Source organism: Trachemys scripta, chromosome 7 (genome assembly GCF_013100865.1).
Source record: "Trachemys scripta elegans isolate TJP31775 chromosome 7, CAS_Tse_1.0, whole genome shotgun sequence".
Classification (NCBI taxonomy): Eukaryota; Metazoa; Chordata; order Testudines; family Emydidae; genus Trachemys; species Trachemys scripta.
The window spans coordinates 2,939,987-2,964,459 of NC_048304.1; the positions used below are offsets into that span (position 1 = coordinate 2,939,987).

The window sequence follows — 24,473 nt, forward strand, 5'->3', positions numbered from 1 at the left end:
CTTAACTTCCTTATATTTGTTGAGTATTTCCTGCTCCTTTGGTTTGAGCAGTGGGTTATGGAACAGGGTCAAAAGCTCGATAAAACACTAGCAGGAAACAAAGCCTTTGGAGCCAATTAGTTTACAAACCTGAATCGAAATGGTGAGTGAAGTGCCACAGAAATGTTTCTCCACCACATTTCCAACCATTTGTGTCGTTTGAAATAAATCAGCCACTTCTTCAGGACACAGATCGCGGAAACGCTCCACGGGCCGGAGTGGGCAAACAAGGATATCTGAAGTGGATGTCGTTAAGGCAGAAGTGCAAATCCAGGTATTCCAGAACAACAGTTTGTTCATTCCCCCTCCCTCTCCCCGCCATAACAATAGGTGCTCATCCTGAAGTGAATTTCCCCTTTATTGTTAAACTCGCCTTGATTTGAGGATCACTACGAAAGCAAAGGAAAGGAAAGGGTTTAGGGTGAAAACACAGCAATCGTATTGTGGGTTCCTCAAAAACCTTCCCCATTTCCTCACACATATGACTTCTGGGCCAACATTTTCACACCTCGGTGTCTAAGGTTAAGCCCCTAAATAGATTTTGCAATGGAAAGTGTCCTGAGCACTCACAGCCTATCGCTATTGTAGGCACCTTTCACTAGAGGGGCCTCTGAACTGAATTGGGCATGTTCCAGTTGGGAAGACCCTGACTACAACTCCCATGATACCTTGGGGGAGAGAGAGGGACAAGAGACATGCTCTTGGAGGGAATGCAAGGAGAGCACGTTGTGGGCTCCGTTTTTGGAGAGGAGGTGAGATTGCTTGATGCAGCTCTATACTTACGAGGAGCTGCTGCTAAACTGCTTGTAGGAAGTCAGAAGCTGCTGCTGAGAACCTGCTGGGACTTTGACCAAGCAGGGAGCCTCAGAGGCTGTTGGGGGCTTCACTGGAGCCAGGACAGAGACCGTTGCTGTGCCCAGAACTGACTGAGCTGGGTCTGCAGTGATTACGATGACCAGTGAGCTACTGGCTCTTGGTAGAGACCTCCTTTGGTGAACCATCATGCAGATATCTGACCCAGGGGATCCCTGTAAGTCACCATGCACATCCTGTGCCTTCTGCCAGTTGACAACAACTGGTCCCTGGGTCACAGTTGGCATGTAGCACCTCTGAAAATCAGGCTGCATTTCTGTAGGTGCCTAAAAATGGATGGCGGGTAAGTGATGAGTGATTTGGACATCCAACCTCAGACAGCTTAAAGGGGTCTGATATTCAGAGGGTGGGTGCTCAAGCAAAATGGCCTTTCAAACAGGGCACCTAAAACTGCTGGTCACTTTTGAAACTCTTGGGTGTAAAGCCCTAACTTTAGGCATTCAAGTTTAAAAATCTGGAACTATATCAATAATACCGTGGTCATTACTTCAGCAACACTGCAGTTGCAAAGCACTAGAAATGCTCATCTATTATTAACATTATGTATTTGTGTAAGTAGAGTTAGTTAATTAGAGCTGTTTCCTTTTAAGCCTCAGGTCCAGAATGCTGAAAACAGATTTTTGCTTATTGTACCTCCACTCAGAGCACTTGATGAGTCAGCAGAATGTACCATCAAGTAAACAATGAAAGTGTACGGCGACAATTCACAAAGGTCTTGCTTAGAACACGACTGCCCCGCCTATCCTACCACTACATACAATCTAAACAGTACTAGAATTCCTAATCTGGGATCCTGCAAACACTGATAAGAACAGATAGTAGATCATGTTTTCACCCCTCAGCTCATACAAAGCATAAGTGTTTCTTAGTGCGAGTACAGTTGGGCTGGTCAAAGCAGTGACCACTTCAGGCTTGATGCTCAACTAGTTCTACATCGGTGGCACTCTGTGGATTTCAGTGGAGCTGCTCCTGATTTACACTAGTATGACTGCAGAATGAGGCCCTTAAATAGCAACTGTAACTCCATGTAAACGTAGATTCATAGATTCATAGATTCTAGGACTGGAAGGGACCTCGAGAGGTCATCGAGTCCAGTCCCCTGCCCGCATGGCAGGACCAAATACTGTCTAGACAGTATGTCATGGATGGACATATGGTACGGTTCAGCATTAAAGCAAGAGCGCTAAGAACGGTTTGGAGAAAATGAAGCGACATGACATTGTAATACAGAAGTGCTGTTTACTGTAAATTTAGTCCCACAAATGTAATAGGTTTTGGAAAAGGAATATGCTGACATCAAGATAGTAGTTTTTCCCCCTTTCTGTACCTCAGCTTATCTCGACAGAGTTTAGTCTTTTCAGGACTTTGATTTTATATATATAAAATCACCTTCAGGAGGAGCTCCCCAAGTTTGAGAACTTGCTACTATCTCCGGTTTAAATGCAAAAAAATTATGTGCAATATACATACACACACCCAGTAGGAGGATTTATCCTTGTGTGTGTGTGGAATGGGGACCAGCTCCACTATAGGGCATGCAAGCTCCTTGAAGTCTAGGAAACAAGTGGCAGTCCCACAGTCTCCTTCAAAACCCTTCTGAGTCTCTGAAATGTCAGTCTGACATTTGCATAGCCTGCAGAAATGCTGCTCCTCTTCTTCTCCAGCAGGGTGAGGGAGCCTGTAGTCTAGGTCCAACAAGCTAGCAAAGTCCCAGGAACACAGTCCTTACAACTAACCCTTCTGGCCCTTGTGCTGCTCTAAAGCGGAGTCCTCCAGTCTGGCTCCCAGTCCTCCTTTTATAAACTCCTCTCCCTTCCCTTGAGTTCCCATTAGTTCCACTCTTAGAAAGTGACACAGGGTGTGTCCCAGCAGGCTGCTTGCCCACAGTGGAAATCGCCTAATAAGTAGCTTCAAATGGCTAATGAGCACACCTAGTGCCCACCACACCACATTTTTGGATGATTCTGGCCCATCTAGCCGAGTCACTTCACCCAGCCCTGGGAAGTCTGCAGACATACAGAGTCCCCAAACCAAAACAAGAACTGTGTATATCCTCCCCATTGTTTCTTCCCGTATTTAACCCCCGATCAGTGGGTTACACAGATAATCACTGTATCAATTCTACTGTATACTACTCCAGCTGTAACCAGCAGATACGCTGAAGTTAAGAGGTTCATGGAAAGAATATGTCAGGCTGAGTTTCAAAAACCCCAGGCGATATTAGTGACGTCTCATTTCAGATAAGTGCAAAGGACCGTTTACTTACATAAACAAGGACACAATTCATTCACAAAGCTTATCAAATGAAATACGATTGCAATTCTGCTTTGAGAAAATGGAAGTTTCCTGGCGGTTCTGTTTTGATCACTTTTCAGAATCAGAATGGTGATAGACAATATGGGAGCGGATATCTGCCTAACTGGGACTAGCTTTTTCAAAAGAGCTCACCACCTAGAAGCTCCCATTGTTCTCAAAGGACCAAGAGAAATCTAGTGCCAACTGTGGGCGCTAAGCACTTTTGAAAACCTATTATGTAACAGAATAGCAGAGACATTCACTAATTTTTTTACTATAATTCCTCCTATTAAAATATTTTGAAAAAGAAGAAATATGTAGTGATGTGTGTTTAGCTAGCTGGAATTAGAAAACAGAGAACATTAGAAAATTGTCTGGTTTTGAGGGCTTTTGGTTCTAAGATGCTATATCACTACCTTGAGCTAATGCAGCTATAGGGCGTAATAAAGCTCCAATAATTTATCTGCTAGTCGTCCAAGCATACTGAACAAAGCACCTTCCTAGAGGATGCTATTGGTTGAACTTAGAGCCCAAGGGGAAAGTTGAAAACTTGCTGTGCAGCCCTGATTTCCAGAGCAGGAATAAAGGAATAGAAAAACTAATTAATTTTACTCATAAAAAGGAAATTCATGTCAACAGTAAAACAGGAAAAAGGACATTTGTTTAATCTGAGTTCATTTTTCAAAAGGAAAGAAGGAAAGCCTTTGCCCTGAGGACATCTGATACTTAAATAGATAATTATCCTTCTTCTGCCGCACTGCTTTGTTATCATGGGTCAATGAACCATTCATAAATGAAAAATTTCCCTTCACTTACCTCTAGCAAAACTGCTGCTTATATTAAGCTACTTGCCGTTTTCTCCTGTTAGAGTTTTTTCCAGTTTTTCCCCTCACAAACCTCCTGACTTCCCAGATCAGTTGTTTGGTCCCCAGCTAGCTTGTGGCAAAGGTCTCTGTAGTGAAGTGAGACTCACCGGCGCGGTGCCTCCTGCTGGTGATCCTGGGAATTAGCTCAACTTCACCCGGCACGCCCTCCGCAGGCCAGTGGTTCACCTGCCTCAGGCCCCATGTTCCGCCTGGACCCCAGTGCTCCTTACCCTGGGGTTATGCCCCTCCAATACTCCTGCTCTGAGTCTCCCCTCCCAGGGGAAACCCAACCCCCTATCCCCTCTTTGCCTCAGTGGCTACTGCCAGTCATCACCTCACCCCCACTCACAGGCTGCAGTCTGTAAAGCACTCATCACTAGCTGCCTCTGCCTAACCCCAGGCTGCACCTCTGCAAACCCAGTACCTACTTTGGGCCTTTAACAAAACCTCAGCCTGGGGAGTTGCCAGGCTGGAGCTCCCCAGCTCCTCTGGCCTTTCCCCAGCCCTGCTCTGCCTCAGGTACCCTGCTCAGCTCCCAGGCAGCCAGGTCCTTCTCTCGCCACAGCTAGAAAGAGACTCCTCCAACTTCTGGCCCACAGCCCCCTTATCAGCTGCCCCACTACAGCCTCACACATAAATTGCTGCACTAACCATAGTTTCTACAACAATGGAGTAACATGTGTTACTTGCCACACGGCTGCATTGTGCAAAAGAAAGGCCCAAACTGGCTCTGGCCAGTTTGTGTTTTTAGAACACGAAGCACAAGTGAAGACGGATGTAATGGATGGTACACTGGACTGACAGAGGAGACCTGCATTCTATTCTTAGCTCTGCCACTGACTAGCTCTTGGTTTTAGGCAAGACATTTCATCTTTCTGTTCTTCCCTTTCCCCTCCCACATTTTACCGGGTCTTGTCTACTTAGACTGTATTAGCTCTTTGCAACAAGGACTGTCTCGTATTAGAGCTGATTGGGATTTTTTTGTTGAACTGTTTTTTTCACTGAAAAAATGATGATTTGCCAGGACCAAATCGGTTCACAAAACAAGTTCAGTTTCAGCAAACCTCCCGACTTGATGCTTTTTTGGAAAAAAGTTTTGAAATAGCCGGTTAGGGCTTGGAGGGTTTTTAAATTAAAAGCTTTGGGTTTTTTTGAGTCAAAACAACTTTTTATTTTTACATTTTAGTAAATATAGGGTAAAAAAGTCAAAGTCAAGATGAAAACTTTGTTTCGAAATGATTGAAACAAAATACTGATTGATCGAAATTTTTCTTGGTTTGGGAGTTCACAACTTTTTTTGCGATTTTGACTTTCTGGCCTGCTTAGTGACAGAACAAATTCTGAAAACTCACAAATTTTCACAGTACGGGAAAATGGTTTTCTATCCAGCCCTATTATGTGATTATTCAATGAGGCCCTGAACTCAGCTGGGACATGGAGGTGCTACTACAGTAGAAATTAATATAATAATATAAACTATAACATTCTATTAAGGGACTTTTCCCCTTCCACCCACCCGTTTAAGTTACTGAGACTTCTTTACAAGCTAAAATACATTTTAACCCCATTTTTGGCTGTGTAAATGATAAATAATTCAAAGGCACACTCACAGACTGGAGTGTCTGCACTGAAACTTTCCATCATTTCAAAAATAATTCTGTGATAACGACAAAGAATAATGATGGAAATTGTGAATCAGAGCTAAATGAACATAAGAATGTAATTAGGACAAGATTGTAATTAGGACAAGGTATCAAGCAGAGTGCCCCAGGGGTCTGTCCTGGGGCCAGTTTTGTTCAACATCTTCATTAATGATCTAGATGATGGGATGGATTGCACCCTCAGTAAGTTCGCAGATGACACTAAGCTGGGGGGAAGAGGTAGATATGCTGGAGGGGAGGGATAGGGTCCAGAGTGACCTAGACAAATTGGAGGATTGAGCCAAAAGAAATCTGATGAGGTTCAACAAGGACAAGTGCAGAGTCCTGCACGTAGGACGGAAGAATCCCATGCACCGCTACAGGCTGGGGACCGACTGGCTAAGCAGCAGTTCAGCAGAAAAGCACCTGGGGATTACAGTGGATGAAGAGCTGGATATGAGTCAACAGTGTGCCCTTGTTGCCAAGAAGGCTAACGGCATGTGGGGCTGCATTAGTAGGAGCATTGCCAGTAGATCTAAGGAAGTGATTATTCCCCTCTGTTCGGTACTGGTGAGGCCACACCTGGAGTATTGCATCTAGTTTTGGGCCCCCCACTACAGAAAGAATGTGGACAAATTGGAGAGAGTCCAGCAGAGGGCAATGAAAATGATTAGGGGGCTGGGGCACATGACTTACGAGAAGAGGCTGAGGGAACTGGGGTTATTTAGTCTGCAGAAGAGAAGAGTGAGGGGGGATTTGATAGCGGCCTTTAACTACCTGAAGGTGGGTTCCAAAGAGGATGGAGCTCAGCTGTTCTCAGTGGTGGCAGATGACAGAACAAGGAGTAATGGTCTCAAGTTGCAGTGGGGAAGGTCTAGGTTGGATATTAGGAAACACTATTTCACTAGGAGGATGGCGAAGCACTGGAATGGGTTACTTAGGGAGGTGGTGGAATCTCCATCCTTAGAGGTTTTTAAGGCCCAGCTTGACAAAGCCCTGGCTGGGATGATTTAGTGGGATTGGTCCTGCTTTGAGCAGGGGGTTGGACTAGATGACCTCCTGAGGTCTCTTCCAACCCTAATCTTCTATGATTCTATGACTGAAGTATGTATATATAAAAAGGCAAATGCCTAAATGAATCCATTATGAGATGTCGCCATTAAAAAACCCCCACAACTTTACATAAGAGTAGGACAGTTTAAAACAATCTTTTGGTCAAATTCTTATCTGGGCAAATCTATTTGCCTTGAATTTCCCCTGGAGTTTAAAATTAGATAAAGTATTCCTGACTTCCTGTTGTAATCCATTGCATAGAATTGCTATCTGCTGTTGAAAAGCTGATGTGCTTCACCCCAGAGCCATTCGATGATGGGTGAAGTGACTATTTCCTAAATAGTGAGGGACTGTAAAGAGCATTGGGATCCTTTTGGATCAAATAAGCCTAAATCATCCTTCAATTATCAGATGTCTAAGCACATTTTTCCGCTATATTTTTAAATCCTGCAAAGTTGTTCATGCATCCTTCTGCAAAAGAATGTGGATTTATTTTAAATTTACTAGATAAGGCAACTTCACATAAAAGAAGAAAGGTGCGTTGCACCTCTCAGAAATATAACAAGACACCATTTACATCTTTGTAGCGATTGTTCTACTGTAGAACATGTTTGAACTTTCATATTTCCATTTTCTAAGCACCGGAATCAATAATTTCATGACTTCTTTATTCATTGTAAATTGCCATTGAATAAGTAATTTTGTATTTTTAAGCTTTGATGTGCGCAGCTACATATTTCCTTCAAATTCTTCTGAGTCAGTCCATGCCATTAAAGTAGAATACATGCAATTTAATAAGCTAACTTCTTTGTTCTAAGTAGTAAGACAACTTGTTAGACTTTATTATAACTTACAACTGTATGGTCCTCTATGTAAATCTGGTAGAGGTCTCTCAAAGGCCATTTCTTCTCTCTAACACATGTGCGGCTATGCTGTATGTGCTTGTATTGATTTAGTAAATAAAATGGGAATCGCTAAACTTTCCAGAAACTATAAACACCCCCCCCTTTTATTACTCTACTGAGCTCCAGTTCTATGCCATAGGAGGAGAGCAGGGCGAAGCAGACCCAGTATTTACAAACTAATGTCACTGAGAAGCATTTCCTTCAAAGTGAACATTTGCCAGAAGACTTCCCATACTCACATAACTTTGTTTTTAAAGGCTTTTGAAATGCCACTTATTGATCAATCGATTCCAAACCACCAAAGCCATACATAGAGTGGTTAAGGCCCTGGACTGGAACTCAGGAGATCTGGGTTCAGTTCCCAGCTCCCCCAGACAGACTCCCTGCGTTATTTTTCTCTTTTAAGATGCGGAACATTGGCATGTAACAGTTACATCATTTTTATTGAAAACCCTATGTAAGACAGCAACGACAGCCTGCTGTATGAGCCAGCTACTGTCTGTTCTGCCCAGGACAGTACAGAACCCCATCTTCCAACATCAAGGGTAACCTTTGGTCTCTGCAACTGTACTCTCACCCTTGGACAATGATAGCTATCCCACAACCTCCCTTCGTGATCCTGGACAAGTCACTTCACTCATCAGTGCCTCATACCCAGTCTGTGGACTAGGGTTGGTAATCCTTCCTTTCTCCCACCGATGGTCTATTTAGCTTTTAAGCTGTTTGTAGCAAGGGCTGTCACTCAGCATGTATATTGAGCAGACCTGGCACAATGGGACACTAATATTGCTTGGGGAATGTAGGCACTGCTGTAACGCCAAATATAACAAGTGATACATATGAATTTGATTCTGTTTTGCCAGGTGTGAGCGTAAATCCCCAACGTGTGCATAGATATTTGGGAACATGCATGCAGAGTACACTGATCACTAGTAAAAACAGATCATTTGCCAAAATATACTACATGGTTCTTTCCTGTTTTGTTCTGTAGGGGGAAAATCTAATCTCAGCTACCACTGATCTGTAACTGTTGATAGATAAATCAGACATTTACATGTTGACAATTACAGGTGGAAGTTTTCACCCTACAAATGTGCATGACATTTTGGGCTGAAAATCAGAGCCAGTCACTCTTCTAATTCACTTCATTTGACATTGGGATTTGAAGCCCAAATTATTAGAATTGCACATCTGGAGCTTACTGCAAACTCTAGTGAAGTCAATGGGGCATGGGCTTTGGATCAGACCCTCGGTTTCCTGATGTACTCAGTGCAAATTCCTGTACAAATGCCCAGCTCAACATCTAAACTGTCCATTAAGCATGCAAAAGTGCAGGCATTTCTGTATGTGCTGCTCTAAAAATCTGTGCTGATATATAATTTTAATAAGAAAATGTTAGAATATTCTCTGATAAAATCAAAGGGGTGAAAATCCCATTATCTGAAAACTTTAGACTGGGAATGGGCTTTTTTCTGTTTAAACCTATTTATCTGTGGTGTACAGCACACTCTGCATATTGGTGTTTGTTTTGTTTTTTCAATCTGAGCTTCAACCAAAGCTTTATAAAGACAAAAATGAAATATTTTCTATGTAGTGACATCCAGACAGTAAGGAACATGTACCTCTAACGAGAGGGCAATGCACTAACAATTTAGTTCTACAAATTACTTGATGTTTAAAAGAACAAGAGATCCCACATCTTTCTGGTCTTCTACAAATGAAACTGAAACATTACTTGTCTTTTTACAATACCTGTAGCTCTTTTAAATCACCTGTGTTTGAGCGATACCATCTCTATTAATATTGCTTTAATAGTTTGCTTCCAAAAGCTTCATTTTGATGGAGAAGAAAAAACGGGTACCTACACAGACAGAATACTCTGATATTTCTTCATGTATTTCATGAGTCTTCGTTAACATCTTACAAGAGAGTGTTTGTTAATTTGCACTCCTGTCTCTGATTATCCCTTGCGGCTGAATGTATATCACCCATTTACAAAATGACTCTCAGCATGGGATCTCTTGTCTTTGAGATTAAGGCCTGGCTCATCTTATGTCTTATAGCTCCATATTGTTGTATGAATAGCAGGATTAATACTTCATTCCGCACATGCAGATTGCACAACCTGTTATGATGCTAGCTGCGGGTATTGCTACAATATCTTTCTAATGGGAGGAAATACACAAGAGATATGCAGGGATGAGCCCCAGGGGGTGTGAGACTTTCAACTTCCTACTAGTCGGTTTAACCCTACCTGGGAAGAGAATGAGGTCTATTAGCATGGCTGGCTGGAGGCAGAACTGCTAGTTTCATGGTGATGTAGTGGATCCGTTTATTTTATAAGTTAGTATGAAAATAAAATAATCTTTCGGACCACATATATGACATCTGATGAGAATGAACACATAGCAGGGACAAGAAACTAGTCTTTTCTTCAAGCGCTATCCTACATGATCTTGGATCGCGTAGTTTAGAGCACATGGAATCTAGTGAGCTTTCAAGAATTAGAGGTATCCAACATCTTATCCTTGGCATTCAGCTGGAGCATTGTGGCTGGGGGCAGACCATTTGTCAAGGCTTGTAAACATGACTTCTCCTAAAACCTTTATCCTAATAAAAAAGAATCCCAGATCTCAAAGAAAGTGGGAGAATGCAGCGCTAGCAAACCAATACCTTCAGGAAACAACTGCTGGTCATTTATGCTTTCTCTGCCCCTGCATAGGTCCCCACTCTTGCTGGCCCTCTGCACTGGGGTGGATTTCATTCAATAAGGACAGAAGCAGATCTACAGAGGCTGCTGGAAAAAAGAGTGAAGATCTAGGCAGGAATATATAGTGCTAGAGGAATATTCTTTGGGAGTGGAGGGATGGCTTGTAGGCCTGGATTTTCAATGCATGTAAGAAAACCTGAAGTTAGGTTATTTAGAAAACAATTTTTAAAGCTTATTAATTTGTGGGAAAATATATCGGAGAAGTGTAAAAATGATATCATGGCGTGCCAACAGAAATGACTTGTAATAGAAACTGAAAAATTGCTTCAGATTATTCAGCCACACACAATGTATGTTTCTGTTCCTAATCTACTCTGCCACTTCTTGGTGTTCATAAAAAAATCATTAAGATAAATCAAATTATCTGAACATCGTCCATCTTGATAAGGCAGCTTTGTACATGTTTACATGAATACAGAGGGCCAGACTTAAGCAGTAAAACTGAGAATTAGCAGTTGCAGTGGAACAAAAGGAAATCAATATAAATCTGACAGATCTGTGTGCACTGCGATGATAAGAACAAAGCTTTAAACCTACAGGGCTGCTTTTTACAGCTGTTGTTCAATCTATTATTTACTATAACCAATCTTCTAACCCCATTGAAGCTGCTTAAAATAATTCTTAATGCCACTGAAAAATGCAACACCTCCAAAACATGGACAAGAACTTTTTTTTGTTTGTTTGTTTGTTTTAGCAGAAAACTCCATGTATTTGATTTAAATACAGAAGTTGTACAATCTGAATCATAGTAGGTGGCATCAAAGTAATCTGTTACTCACAACTTAAGTGATTCCAGTGACTGGAAATGGAAACATAAGGCAGGAAAAGCTAGATGCTCTACCATCATCTTCTCCTCATTTCCAGTCATGCCTTCCTTCCTCTAATACACTCGGTACATGACTTCAGGATATGTGGACCGTGTCAATAAGAGCCTGACTCGCCCACCCTTGCTCACGGTGAGCAGTCCTTCACTTCCGGAATGGTCTCATAAGGCCAGATAGTCACTTCAGGTGCAGCCCTGAGCAGTGGCGGGGACATAAGATGCACCAACCTGGGGTGCACTGTGCCTCAGAGCCACATTTCTGTCCCACAAGTCTTCTCCTGCTCCGGGGGTAGTAATTTACTGCAAGCTTACCCCAGCAGTGCTAAAAATATGATTTTGACAGTTATATAGTACCTTGCATCCCAAAGCTATATCTTTCTATACACACACATACTCTCTATGCATAGCTCTGCATACATACAAACTACATACATCTGCTACCGCTGAAATGCAGCCACCTCTGGGGTAGAAAGTAGAAACCAACAAGTCCGTAGGATACAAGAGTGGGAGGGGATATCTTGGCTAGGACACGGGGGGGATGAAGAGTACCATGGGATCGAACACGTCCATGCAGAACAGCCAGCAGCTCTGTGTTAAATATTTCATCCAAATGACCTGCACCACAAGAAACGGCACTGAATTCAGTTTATTACCCATGCCCTGGTGGTATTTGCACATGACATCGAGAGACTAATTTATACAGTTTTCATTACATTTGGGGGGAATTGCTGTACAAAGGAAACTGGGTTAATCCACTATATTTTTGTATTGTCTCCCAAGTTTAGAAAGTGTAACAATTAATTATCAAATATTAGGGCTGTGATAAATCTATTTTCTTCAGATTTACTGGATATCAGATTTCAGGCATTAAACTTAATTGGGTGCCAGTTTTAGCTTGATAGTAATGAATCATGTCATTTGTTGGAAAGACAGCTCCATAAGCCGTATATAGACGACCAGCATTGTCTACCTTCAATGTGGCAATTGATCTTTCTCCCCAGCTCTGAAGCTATGATGGAAGAACCTCTGGATAAATCAGTCTGTGTAGCTCAACTAAGCCTGGGCAACTTGCCTGAACTCCGCAGAAGTAGGTGGCTTTGAAAACATAGGGTTTAATTGCTTTGTTTTAGTTTTTTAAGGGGTTTTCTTCATTAGACAATTTAGTTCCTCCCTCCTACTTTGTCTTCTCAGGAGTTCAAGTTTTAGAGGGAGATTCTGCTGGATCTGTGATTGAGGCTGGTTCACCTAGCGCCCGCTAGTGACGGGAACTAGTGGGAGCTCTACAAAGAGGAGGACATTAAGGGCTGTGATGGGTGGTTTGTGAACCACCATAATAGGTAGCTATCCTTTTTATGTGCGGTTTGTTAACTCTGCAATACTGAACAGTTAGTAACTATGAGGACAGCAAGCATCTAACCATCGGTATTTTCCTTTGGTGTCAGACCAGTGGAGCAGCAGCCTGAGGGATATCATACAAGCCCAATTATCAGAGTATCAGAAGGGAGGCACAGTAAGTTTGGATAATCACGGTTTCAGATGATGACGGTAATTTTGAAAGTAATTGGTAGATAATGAGGGACATGATCCTGTTTAGATAACAGGAAGTTTCAGAAAACGGAGGTGGGATAAATGAGGTTGTACTGTAGTGAGTGCATTTGTTCACAGGTATTAAACTAGGGAAGGATTTTCAGAAATGTTTAATGGAATAAGGCACCCAACTCCCATTAATTTTGCAATGGCAGCTGAGCACCAGAGATGTCTGAAAATCTGCTTGCTAAAACCTTAGGGAATGATCCGACTGCTATTAAAGATTGTTAGGTAAAAGGAGCACATGGTGAACCCGCTATAGGCAAGATATCCACTGACGTCATTCCATTGACTCCCACAGAACTCTTGCAATTGCAAATTCCAGTGACACAGACATTGGCCCAGTATGTTTACTGTATGGGCTAATATACTATTCTAATGAACACAGCTTGAAAACAGGGACACATAGCTGAAACAAATGATCCACAAGAAAAGAAGCAAAGGAGTCCACTGTCATTTTCCCAGATGCTGTTTCTTCTCTCCCTCTTAGGAGAATCTTTTGAAAACAAGATTAACACCTTTTATTTTAGCATTAAAATGGCAGGAGATTGAATGTAGTTGTCCATGGTGCTGAAAGGCTAAAGAACGCGCCCCAAGAAGCAGGAGAGATGGAAGGCAGCCCTTAACCAGTCAATAGCGGTAGGGTGCAGAAATGGGAAGTAAGTGAAATGTAATTTGGGACTGATAGAGATACCTTAGGATCATGAGGAAAGGAGCGATAGACTATTCTGCAGCGTATGTATCTGGGGATTAAGATAACTACTTAGACAATCTAGTGAATCAGCTATCACTTCACTGCAGAAGGGGGGGATGGAAAGTGCTGAAGAATCCACATGGTTTATAAGTGGAGTTCAAGAAACATGCTACCGTGCCAATAAGTTAAATTATTTAAAGCCATTCTACTGTGAATATCTTATTTTGACAATATATTTCATACCCAATTTAACATAAAACCTTGATATTTAAGACAATGTTCAGGAAGTAACTCCACATATGTTATGGTGTAGGGCTCCCAGAGATACATTTTCATGCCTGCCCAAGGTAACCAAGACATAACTAAACATCAGTCCCATTTAAGAATCAGGGAATTGCATGATTAGTGAGGAGCATGTCTTGCAGGCTGCATTTAATCACACTCCCTGTATTAATATAAAATAAAACCCAAACACAGGTGCTAAAATAATATTAACTATTTGTCCAAGTCTTTGAAAACTGTGGAGAAGGGGGAAATCAGCATTCAGGTCTCACTTGTTTTCTATAGATTATAAGCTATTTAGGGTATGGACAATGGGGTGCTGATCCCTGTTTGAGCTCCTTAGGCACTACCCTATTATTATTGTTAATTCTCAACTCTCCTTTTTGTGCCAAGGCATTTCAGCATGCATAGTACAGAAATCCATACACTCTAAGACCCCTGCAATCCTCTGGCATAAGAGGATGAAACAAAGACAAGCTGCAGTTAACTCTGAGTAACTTTATTTCTATGTGTGTCATCTGAAAATATTATTTTACCATGATTTTCTGTTTTATTATTTCCTTTCTGTGGCTTTGGAATAAGAAAGTATCAAGACTTTCTGAGACACAGTCACTGAACTGATAATGGACCTTCCACTGAAATCAACCGAGATCTAATCTGTAAATCAAGTTGGACTACCAGGGCTGAGGAGGAACCAATGCTCTTTGTCATGTCATTACATAGGCCGATCTGCCATTTCTCGTGGGTTACTGGGAGAACAGGCTGTGCAGGTCTCTTTACATAATATGGGAGTTTCTAATGCACAGATTACTGGTTTAATGGGGTTTTATCATGTCATCATGTGCCAGGGGATCCCTTAAGCCTTGCTTTCCTGACATGATGTATTATGATGGCTCTTTTCTATTATCACAGTCTGTCATTTTAATGGGGATTTGTATATTAAGAGCCTGATTGTGCCCAGCCCCCGCATGGCGGTGCAAATGGAAGGGGAGGGAAGGAGGCTTCTTCTTCCCTCTCTCCTTTGTGTACCACCATGCAGAGGCCAACCACAAGGAGAGCCCTTGCGCCCAAGAAATTCAATCCCAACCTGTGCAGAACAACAGCATCGCTGTGCCCTCTTAAACCTAATTTGAGGCCCCTAGGGCGTTATTTCAAAACGTAAGAGGGAGTTAAGGGGTGGACTGTTGGCTCCCTGCACAGGGGGCAATGTCATCCAGGAAGCCTTGTGCCACTACTAACCTCTACGAAGGGGGCAGGACTTTGGTCCTGCCCCACTGCCCTGTACAGAGGCTAGTCCCGCCAGTTGGGGGCAGACAGGAGTTGAAGCTGCCCCTCCTTCTAAGGAGCAGCCCAACAGCCATTCTTGAGTGCTCCCTGGAGTTCCCACTGGGACGTGGCACCTCTGCACTGCTCTTACGTGGGGGCTGTGGCTACATATACAATCAAACCCCAGGAACACTCTGCAGCAGTAGATGTGGTCCGCAGAATGATGTATTGTGCATTAAGAGCTACTTGTAAAACCTCCTTGCGGCTGTCTGTTTTATGGATACTATTAACATTAGCCAAAGAAGCCCCTTTCCTTCTACAGAGTCACAAAACAAAATGTTTGAAATCAAAATTGGCTGCACGATATAAACAGGGAGGAAAAAATCGGAAAGTCCTTGTGTAGCTTAAAGTAGCAAAATCAATTGATTGCAAGAGAGAAAACAAAAGTGAAAAAAATGCTTCCATTGTGTGCCTCTCTCCAGACAAACCGTGGCTTTCTACGCAATAAAGTGTGCCCAGCCTGCTTGCTTCACCCTCCCTACATCCTCCTGTGACCCCCCATTTGATTCACTCATCTGTTACAACTTGTCATGAGCCAAGGGCCAGGCCTACGCTGAGCTGCATGCTGGTGCAGCCCTGTGCCCGCACAGCACGACACTGCAGTAAGCAAATGGAGGCAGCTTCATGAAGCTCGGTGCAGGATTAGGGCCCCAACTGTTTCAGGGCCTGATCCCACACAACAAGGAGCTCTATCTATCCATGAACTTGCCTGGCCCTCATTACCCTGGTGTCGGAGCACTTCTTCCACACGCTAAGCTCATCAAATGGGGTCCACTCTACAAGTCTACTCTTCCTCCAAAGTGCTCTGTTCAGTATCAAATCGTCCATCACACCATGAGTTAACATGTCTCCCTTTCTGACATCCCACCACTTTTCTTGGGCCCACCTCTTGGTCCTTTTTCCTTCAGTCTTGATCTGTTGGACTCTCTTACCCATGCCGTTGTCAGTTCGTCACAATTTATATGACCAAACCATCTGGGCCTGCACACCCTCATTTTTTTCGTTTATGGGCATTACTTTGAGTATGTCTCTAACATACACATTCCTCGCCAGGTCTTTCTTGCTTACACTGCAAAGCAAGTTTCTGTATCTACCCATGAACTTGTCTGACCCTCGTCAACATGGGGTCTGAATACCTAATGGATTTTATCCTCATGATATCCCCGTGAGCCAGCATGGACTATTCTCATTGTACAGGTTGAGGAAACAGAGCTATGGGGTGGATGAAGCGACGCCCTGCCCACGAGATCACAGTTGAATGTATGGTTGTTCATGCCCTTAAAATGAAACACATCTGAGTGTCTTGCTGAATAAAGTACTGACTTCGTACTTCACCATGTCTGCACAGAGGTACCACAATGGTGCTGTGACCCCTGATTTGGACCTCTCAGTGCTATTAATAACAATACATGCCTGTGGTCATTAGCAGACCCTTACCTAGAAACATTACACTATAACAGTATGCTACCAACATTAAAAAAACATCAGTGACTGTCACCCAGTAAAGTTATGTGAGCGGCACTGGCCCAACCTCATCCCATTGTGATTTCAATTGAGCTAACACCAGTGATGGAGTTGGACGAGCAAGCATCTTTCTACAAACAAATTGCTACAGCTCTGTGCTTCTCCCTTAAATTATGACCACACAGCACTTCTCTAGTGTCCATGGTCACCCTCACAGCATTCTTGCTGAGAAAGGTGGATGTGCTTCTTCTTCCAGAGGTGACAAACTGTGTAATCCCATGGCGGCTTCAGGAGCAGAGCCATCTGGTGTCCCTCCAAATGAATGCATTGCCACTGTCATTTGTTCAGCCTCCTCCGGATTCAATTACTGGATCCGAGTCATCCAACTGACCTGGCCCCATGCCAAGGAGTAGCTAAGCATGTTGCTATAAAACCCAGCCTTGTACAAGTGACCAGAACCGTGAGTGCTCCAGAAATTAAATGCATTCTCTCTACAGGAACCCTTTGAACCTGCCTGTCCGCATTTCAGACAGAACTTTGTGCACTACCGAAACTTGCTTCTGGTGGGAAAGACACTTGTGATTCATTTTTCCTGGGCTCTGTGTGACTACCAAACCATCTCAGAAATGAGTGATGCAGTCCTGCCTGGCGCAGTGCCACCGATACAGAGCAGGAGACACAAGAGATACCTAAGCTGAGCAAACACACAAACAGCAACAGTAACTACGGAAACGGACAGAAAGCATTTCCTTTCACTTGTTTATAGCAACTTCAAAGTTCTTCTCCGTTATAAATCATGTTGAGCTATCAGCCTGCCTAAGGATGGCTGCACAGATGAAGGTGAAAGCAGGAAGATTAGACCTTAGGTGGATAATAAGAATGTTGGTTCAATTACAGCCTGTAGATTGCTAAGGTAATAAAATGGGAACCAGGAATATCTTTCAAAATCCAGTTCATCGCCCCCCATATGGAGCCTGATCCGCCTCTAATTGGAGTCAATGGCAAATCTCTCAGGCCACGTCTGCATTAGGAAGTTTCTTACCCCACTTCGGCAATGTTGCAGCTTTGCCCAGTACTACCAATGTAGATTGGGCCTAGGAATTTTTACCATTCAGCTAGAAACTTCAGTGGAAGAGCACAAAGGTCCTTGTAAGTTGCTTCTTTTTCAGAAAATAAAACAGTGATTCAGAACTAAAAAGCGGAGGCTATGCCACAAGAATACCAAGAAAACAAAAAGGACTGTTAGTTAAAAAATAACCAAACAAAAATTTCATTTAAAACCGATAATGACCAATTTAAAAAAAGAAAGCTACAACCAGGCTGCTAGATGTGTACTTCTGTTTGTTACAGCCGTTCATAAGTGCAGGACAGGCAACATGATCGTGAGGGAGGAAAACTCCAGGAATTACAGAATGAAAGTGCAGTAACAAATGATGCTCAATATATTCCCAAAGAGGAACCAAAGACAATTTAATGTCACTCCAAACTCTTCTGCAATAGAATAACCTAATCAGGCTGTCAATGAAAACAAAAGGACTGATTCATAAAAGTTGCAGGGACAAACTACATTTTGAAAGTTTCAGAAATCAGCCTTTTCTAGGAAGAAAGTGATTTGTATGCAAATAAAGCCCAACCTTTGTCACAAAACCTAGAAGATTTTGAAGTGGAAAAAGCCACTGCTCTGATAAAATCAAATGCCCCCTGCTGGGCTGTCACAGCCTCTTTTAATGCCAATGTAAAGATGAGGAAAACACAGAACTAGCCAACACCATAAACAAGAAACGGAGAACATGTGGCTTGGCAAGACTTTGGCACCTAATCAGCCTATGTCAGCATGACTGACATCCAGCTGGGGATTGCTAGTGGATTCCTAAGGAGAACTTGGCTTTGTTGTTGGGGCTCTTTGTTTGGTTTTAAACACACTAGTAGAGGCTTCAGCAAAGTGAAGTGCTGGAGTCGGCAGCAGTTTGAAGGACTTGAAAAAACAACGAGGAGTCCTTGTGGCACCTTAGAGACTATCAAATATATTTGGGCATAAGCTTTCCTGGGCTAGAGCCCACTTCATCAGATGCATGAAATGAAAAATACAGGAGCAGGTATAAATACATGAAAGGATGGGGGTTGCTCTACCAAGTGTGAGGTCAGTCTAATGAGATAAATCAATTAACAGCAGGATACCAAAGGAGGAAAAATAACTTTCAAAGTGGTAATGAGAGTGGCCCATTTTAGACAGTTGACAAGAAGGTGTGAGTAACAGTAGGGAGAAATTAGTATTGGGGAAATTAAGTTTAGGTCGCATATATTTTTATACTTATTTCAGTTTTGTACAAAAGAGATATGGGGCCCTTGGCAAATATTTGGCTCTAGCAATTTGAGCTAATCACATAAACAATACAAAACCCACCCGCTCTCAGTCCTTCCCTTCTCCAAACACTCCAGAGGACAGACAAGATGTGCAGCGTGCTTTAACGATTAACAGATGTGAGCTAGTTCAGACCGAAGCCACACTGCACTGGTTTAAGATTATAGATATCAAAGTCCATTGAATCTTGAAGCCTGTTTCACAGTTTAGAACCATGATATCATAACATCCTTAATCTCATAAAGTGTCTGTAGGGCATTCTAGAGGACAAAAGAAGCTTAAGAAGTCCTTCTAGATCCATGAAGCTGGCCTGTACACTAAAACCTTTTTCCTAGGGACTTACCAAATGGCGCTTTCTCCTTCATACCCCTTTAAAACGCTGTATAGTCATTCCTGCATTGGGTCCTTTATCTGCCTAACAAATGTTCTTCAGAGTAGCAATCCTAACAGAAATTTCTGACTGGTTGCCATTGCAATCTGACCTGTCTCAGTACTCCCCAATACGCGTAGGAGAACTCTCACCCGAAGTCCCCCCCACACAGACAGACACCAACACACCATGCCTGAACGGTTCAAGCCAAAAACCATCACCCACCCTCCCCAGCATGCAACACCTAGCAGGAGGCGGCAGCAAAGAGCGAGTACATCCTACATCTTTGGTACAGGTGCAGCAAGTAGCATTGCTTGGCATGCTCATTCAGCACGCCAGGAGACATTATTCCTTGCTTCAGCATAATGCTTCCTTCAACCATTCAGGTGGTACAGTTACTTACCACCATTAGGCAAACCCCTAGGAAAAACGTATGACTAACCAGTTATCTTTCACTATATAAATAGGCGTATATACCTAACAAGCCCCTTCATGGGTTGTCACTGGGGTATGAACTCTGGAGCCTTCACCACCTCTTCCACGTTAGGTAAGAGACAACCGCCTGTAAGCTGGGAGCAGTAGTAGGCTGGTGTCCCCAAGCAAAACAGCCCTTGTGTTACATATACACCCTTTAGCACAAAAAAATGGTGTTGAGATTGTACCTTATGTGACATTCTGACCAGTCAGAAATTCCAATCCTTGAGATAAATGGGGATTGAGCAAAGGTTTATAACAGAAAATATACCAACGATTTTTAGCCAATGGGATGTAAAAACGAGGGCTTTGCCCATCCTGCTTCCATTCTTTATAATCCCCAACAGGCTTTATGCAATAAAGAAGAGATTATTATTTAATATTTTTGCCTTACATAATTTATTACAGCACCAAATCTTTTAACCCCTTCATTTTTCCTGTCTGAGTATGCACAGAAAACTTGTCAGTGCGTTTTCTCTCTAAGGATGTAGGGCTTACAAAATAATAAGTTAGGGTTCATTTCCTCTTCCCACACTAAAATCTCAGGAAGAATTCTTAAAATTAAAAGATGCAAACAGGAAGAATCTAAAATTGAAGAAGAAATCAAGAGCTAGATTTTCAACAAAGGTCAAAAAAGATGGATATACCCAAAAGAGATACTTCTCCTCTCCTCAAATTGTACATATATCCCACCTTTTATGGTGTCTTTTTAAATTTCACATTGGAAGCCACAAAAAAGCATTGTGAAGTCATGCAATGTAAACATGCAGTTAGGTGTCCAATTACTTAAACTTTAAACATGAGTGTTACTGCGTAGAGTGGGTGTGCACACATTTTTGTAGATACAACTGATATATTGATCTTTGCAATTTAGCCCTTATGTAACTGTTGTCATTGCACTAAAAAGTATATACGCAAAAGCCATATCATTTCCATTGTGCTGGGTAGTGTCCAGCTTTGACTTTGAAAGTAAATGATCGATCTACATGGCTGAAGAAAATGTCCTTTTTCTCTTGAACTAGAAGAATGCAAATTGCAAAAGGTTCATTTCTTTGTAAAGAGTAATGCTCTCAATGAGGCTAAGTGAAACTGCATACATCTTAAAATTTTCGAAACACAATACACAACATCACTACTAGATTTACAAGCAAAAAATGTCTCTGGTATAGCTTTGTCAACACATTTCATAGCATCCATCCAAATTACAGAACATGAAGCTGTTGTAAAGGATGTCTTCCCACATTACATCATTTTGAAAGAAATATTAGTGACCTTATCCAGTATGACTGTTATACCAGTAATAAAATTGAACCTTGGAAGATTACGCTTCTGGTCAAAGTAGTAAAATGTGACCTTATTCTATTCCACACTGACATTTATTATATTCATTCAGACACAAATACTGCATTACAATGATGTGGAGGGTCTGACCCCAAAACCACAACACCCTGGAAATTCACAGCTCTGAGTGAAACTTCCTCACTTAACTCCCCACTTCACTTCTACCCATTGCACCAAGTCTGAGGCACAAGTCTGTTCCTGGATCTGCTTGGTGGATCTTACCTTTGCTATTCTGTATTCTGTACTGCTCTTAGCTCAGCCAGGTGGGTCACTGTGGAACGGCACGCAGAGCTGCATCCATAATGTTAACACACCTTGCTTGCTTCAGGATCAAGGGGCTAGACCCTGGAAATGAACCTAGCTCCTCAAGTGACAGGACAGAGTGCTACCCTAAAACACCAGAGCGGCTCAAGCGTGTCATTTTCTTGTTCATTTTTTTTTTAATCTCCCCAGAAGCTAGTCCACTGTATGGACTAATGACATTTTTTCACTTTCATACAAAGGACAAAATTCTGCTCTCAGATCAACAAGGAGAATCTTGACTCTGTCATTCTGTTACCCCACATAATCCCACTGACTTCATCAAGAATATGGGGCTTGTAGAGAGAACAGAATATCAAAGCAGAAGACAATCATGTGCAGATCAAAACAGAATTAAGTCCGAAGTTCTTTTGGGATATAGGAAAGTGAAAAAGAGTCTAAGATCTAAGAACTTCTAATGTTTAGAACTCTCAATTAAAAGAAGGACATAACTCAATTCCAGTGCTGCCATGCTGTGAACTTCAACACCACGTTTCAACCAGAAAGCAAAAAAGTTTTTACAGCCAAGTCATATCAACCCTAAACAACAAAAGTATGTGGAAGATGAAATCCGATGTGCTCAATTTTCACAGACCTCAGCATTAGCAGACAGTGCACCGAGCTTTAACAGAAACAATGAGATTTTGGGAGGGGGAAGTACCTCGTCTACTTTATTATGATGTTGTAGTAGACTACGTTTGACTGCATTTACACCCAAGGGACTAAGTTGTAGCTGTGATAGGGAGTCACATCTCTCCAGAAGGAGGTGTTGGAAACACTCTGCTCCTGGCATCAGCATCATCCGTGTTCTACACTTTGAAAGCGGGTAGCAAGCACCCTCTCCTTCCAGCCACTCCACATTGGCTCACCCAGAAGCACGTGCTATGTGTGAGAGACAGGGGCAGGTCTGCGGTTGTGGCCTCAGCTTTCCTGCTTCCCGAGTGGAGACTAGTGCCAGTGCGCAGCGGGGGAGGACTGACAGAGCGGTGGTAAGGGTGCTAGCCTAGAGACCCAGGTTCAAATCCCTTCCCCTGCCACAGACTCCCTATATGACTTAGGGCAAATCAGTTAGCCTCTCCGTGCCTCAGTTTCCCCATCTTGACATGGGAAACAATAGCATTTCCCTAACTCACAGCAGTGTTATGAGGATAAAGGCTGTGAAGGGGTCAGCTACTGCAATATTAGGGGCCATGTAAATATCAAAGATCTGGATAAATAGAATGTCACCTTGGGCCCACAGCATACAAGGTCTGTTACTGTGACCAGCTTCTTTTCAATCTCCCCCTGCCCTATGCACGGGCTAGTCATAATCCACTCCACGGCGTAGCCTCATCCTCAGCGTGTCCCTCTAACAGTGGCCCATGCCCACCTGCTGAAGATACCGAGTGCTCTTCACTCGGGCAGCATAAGATCTCCACACTATCTTTTCTAGCACGTTACTGGGATCCAGTTAGCTCCAGTTATTGATCTGGGAATGCAAAATGCAACCTGGTTTTCCTGCTCTGAGAGGAAAAGAACGTGACTGTTCAGGCATGTTAACAACTGCTGTAATTAATTCACAGAGAATCTACCAAGCCTGCCTGAGCCAGACTAATTACAACTCTATTCTGACTGGTCAGATCATGCTGACCTCAGAAATCTAAACTGCTGTTGACAGTGGACCAGGATGTGAGTGAAAAACATTCATATGGAGAAGTATTCATAGAGCATTGCCACTGAGGCTTCAGGAGTGGGAGTTTACGGACCCAGGGACTAGTACATGCATTTTAAATCGGAAAGGCTTCTCAATATGCATGAAATGTACCAGAGTTCAATAGTTGTTTTCATGAGTTGTGCTTTCATTAGGTGAACAACATTAAACACCTGGGATACTGTGCAAACTAGTCCTCAGGGGCAAATTTTTGTGACAAATGAGCAGAGATAAATTTTACACCGGAAAAAAAAAAATCTCGATTTTGCAATGACAAATTTACTACCTGTTCCAGAGAAATTACATAAAGCAACAAAGACACAAAGTTAATATTAATATATTATGGTTATGAAATCCCTACAGAAAAGCTCCCAAGCGGCTGCAAAAACAAGAGCAAAGCCAAAAACCTGAGGGAGAGTAAATATTTATGGACGTATGTGCTTTGATCATACTAAGGTTAGTGTGATTAATTCCCTAACTAACACCCTTGGTAACATCCGTATGTTTTATTATCGTGAAGTCTAGTACCCATGTGGCTAAGGGTCTCTTGTGAATTCCATTAAAACTCTATTTGCCTGAGGTTTGTAACTTGCCTGTTTTAACACATACTTCAGGTAACATGGCATTGAAGATAGTAACAGAAAGTTCATTTTTATTTGCTTGCCACCTATGGTTCTCAACCCGTTTACCATTGTGAGCCGCATATGTGGCCCACAACGTGTTATGTGGGCCGCATCCAATAGTACCTGTATGGCCCTAAGGATGTCACATGGGCCGCAGCTCTGTGCTGATTGGGCTGCAAGCGGCCCGTGGGCTGCAGGTTGAGAATCACTGATCTAAACAGAAAAGACAGACCAGGGGTGGGATGTAAAACAGCCACGGAGAGGTGAAGTGGCCAAGTTCACACAGAATCTCAGTGCCAGAGCAGGGGACAGAACCCAGAGCTCCTGATTCCTAATCCAGTACCTTAGTCATTCAGATGTAGGTTTTCAGCTAGTGCCATGTCTATTCTGGACTATTATACACTTGCACTAAACCCTTAAGCACTGACGTCAATACAAATACCTTCACAATGTCAGTGGAACACACTAGCCCCTAAAACCCTGCAGCAACACAAACATAACAGCCCCTTTAACCCTGAATTTCCTTGCTGTAGTCAATTAGAGTTACTCTTGTAACACTCATTTTATACAGTCCTTTCTGTGTAATTAAAAAAGCTGATAATGATTTAAAGCAGGGGTTCTCAAACCGGGAGTCGGGACCCCGCAGCGGGTCATGAGATTATTACAAGGGGGGTCGCGAGCTATCAGCCTCCACCC

At 42.7% G+C, this 24,473-nt stretch overlaps 1 protein-coding gene across 4 annotated transcripts in view; it reads right to left on the reverse strand.

Annotated features, from left to right (window-relative positions):
• FHIT (fragile histidine triad diadenosine triphosphatase) overlaps positions 1-24,473 on the reverse strand; it is a 1,015,388-nt gene that overhangs the window by 220,110 nt on the left and 770,805 nt on the right. For all 4 annotated transcript variants that reach the window (XM_034776975.1, XM_034776974.1, XM_034776972.1 and 1 more), the window contains one exon: positions 130-275. In XM_034776975.1, coding sequence (XP_034632866.1) covers positions 130-275 — 146 coding nt within the window. The remainder of the gene's footprint in view (positions 1-129; positions 276-24,473) is intronic.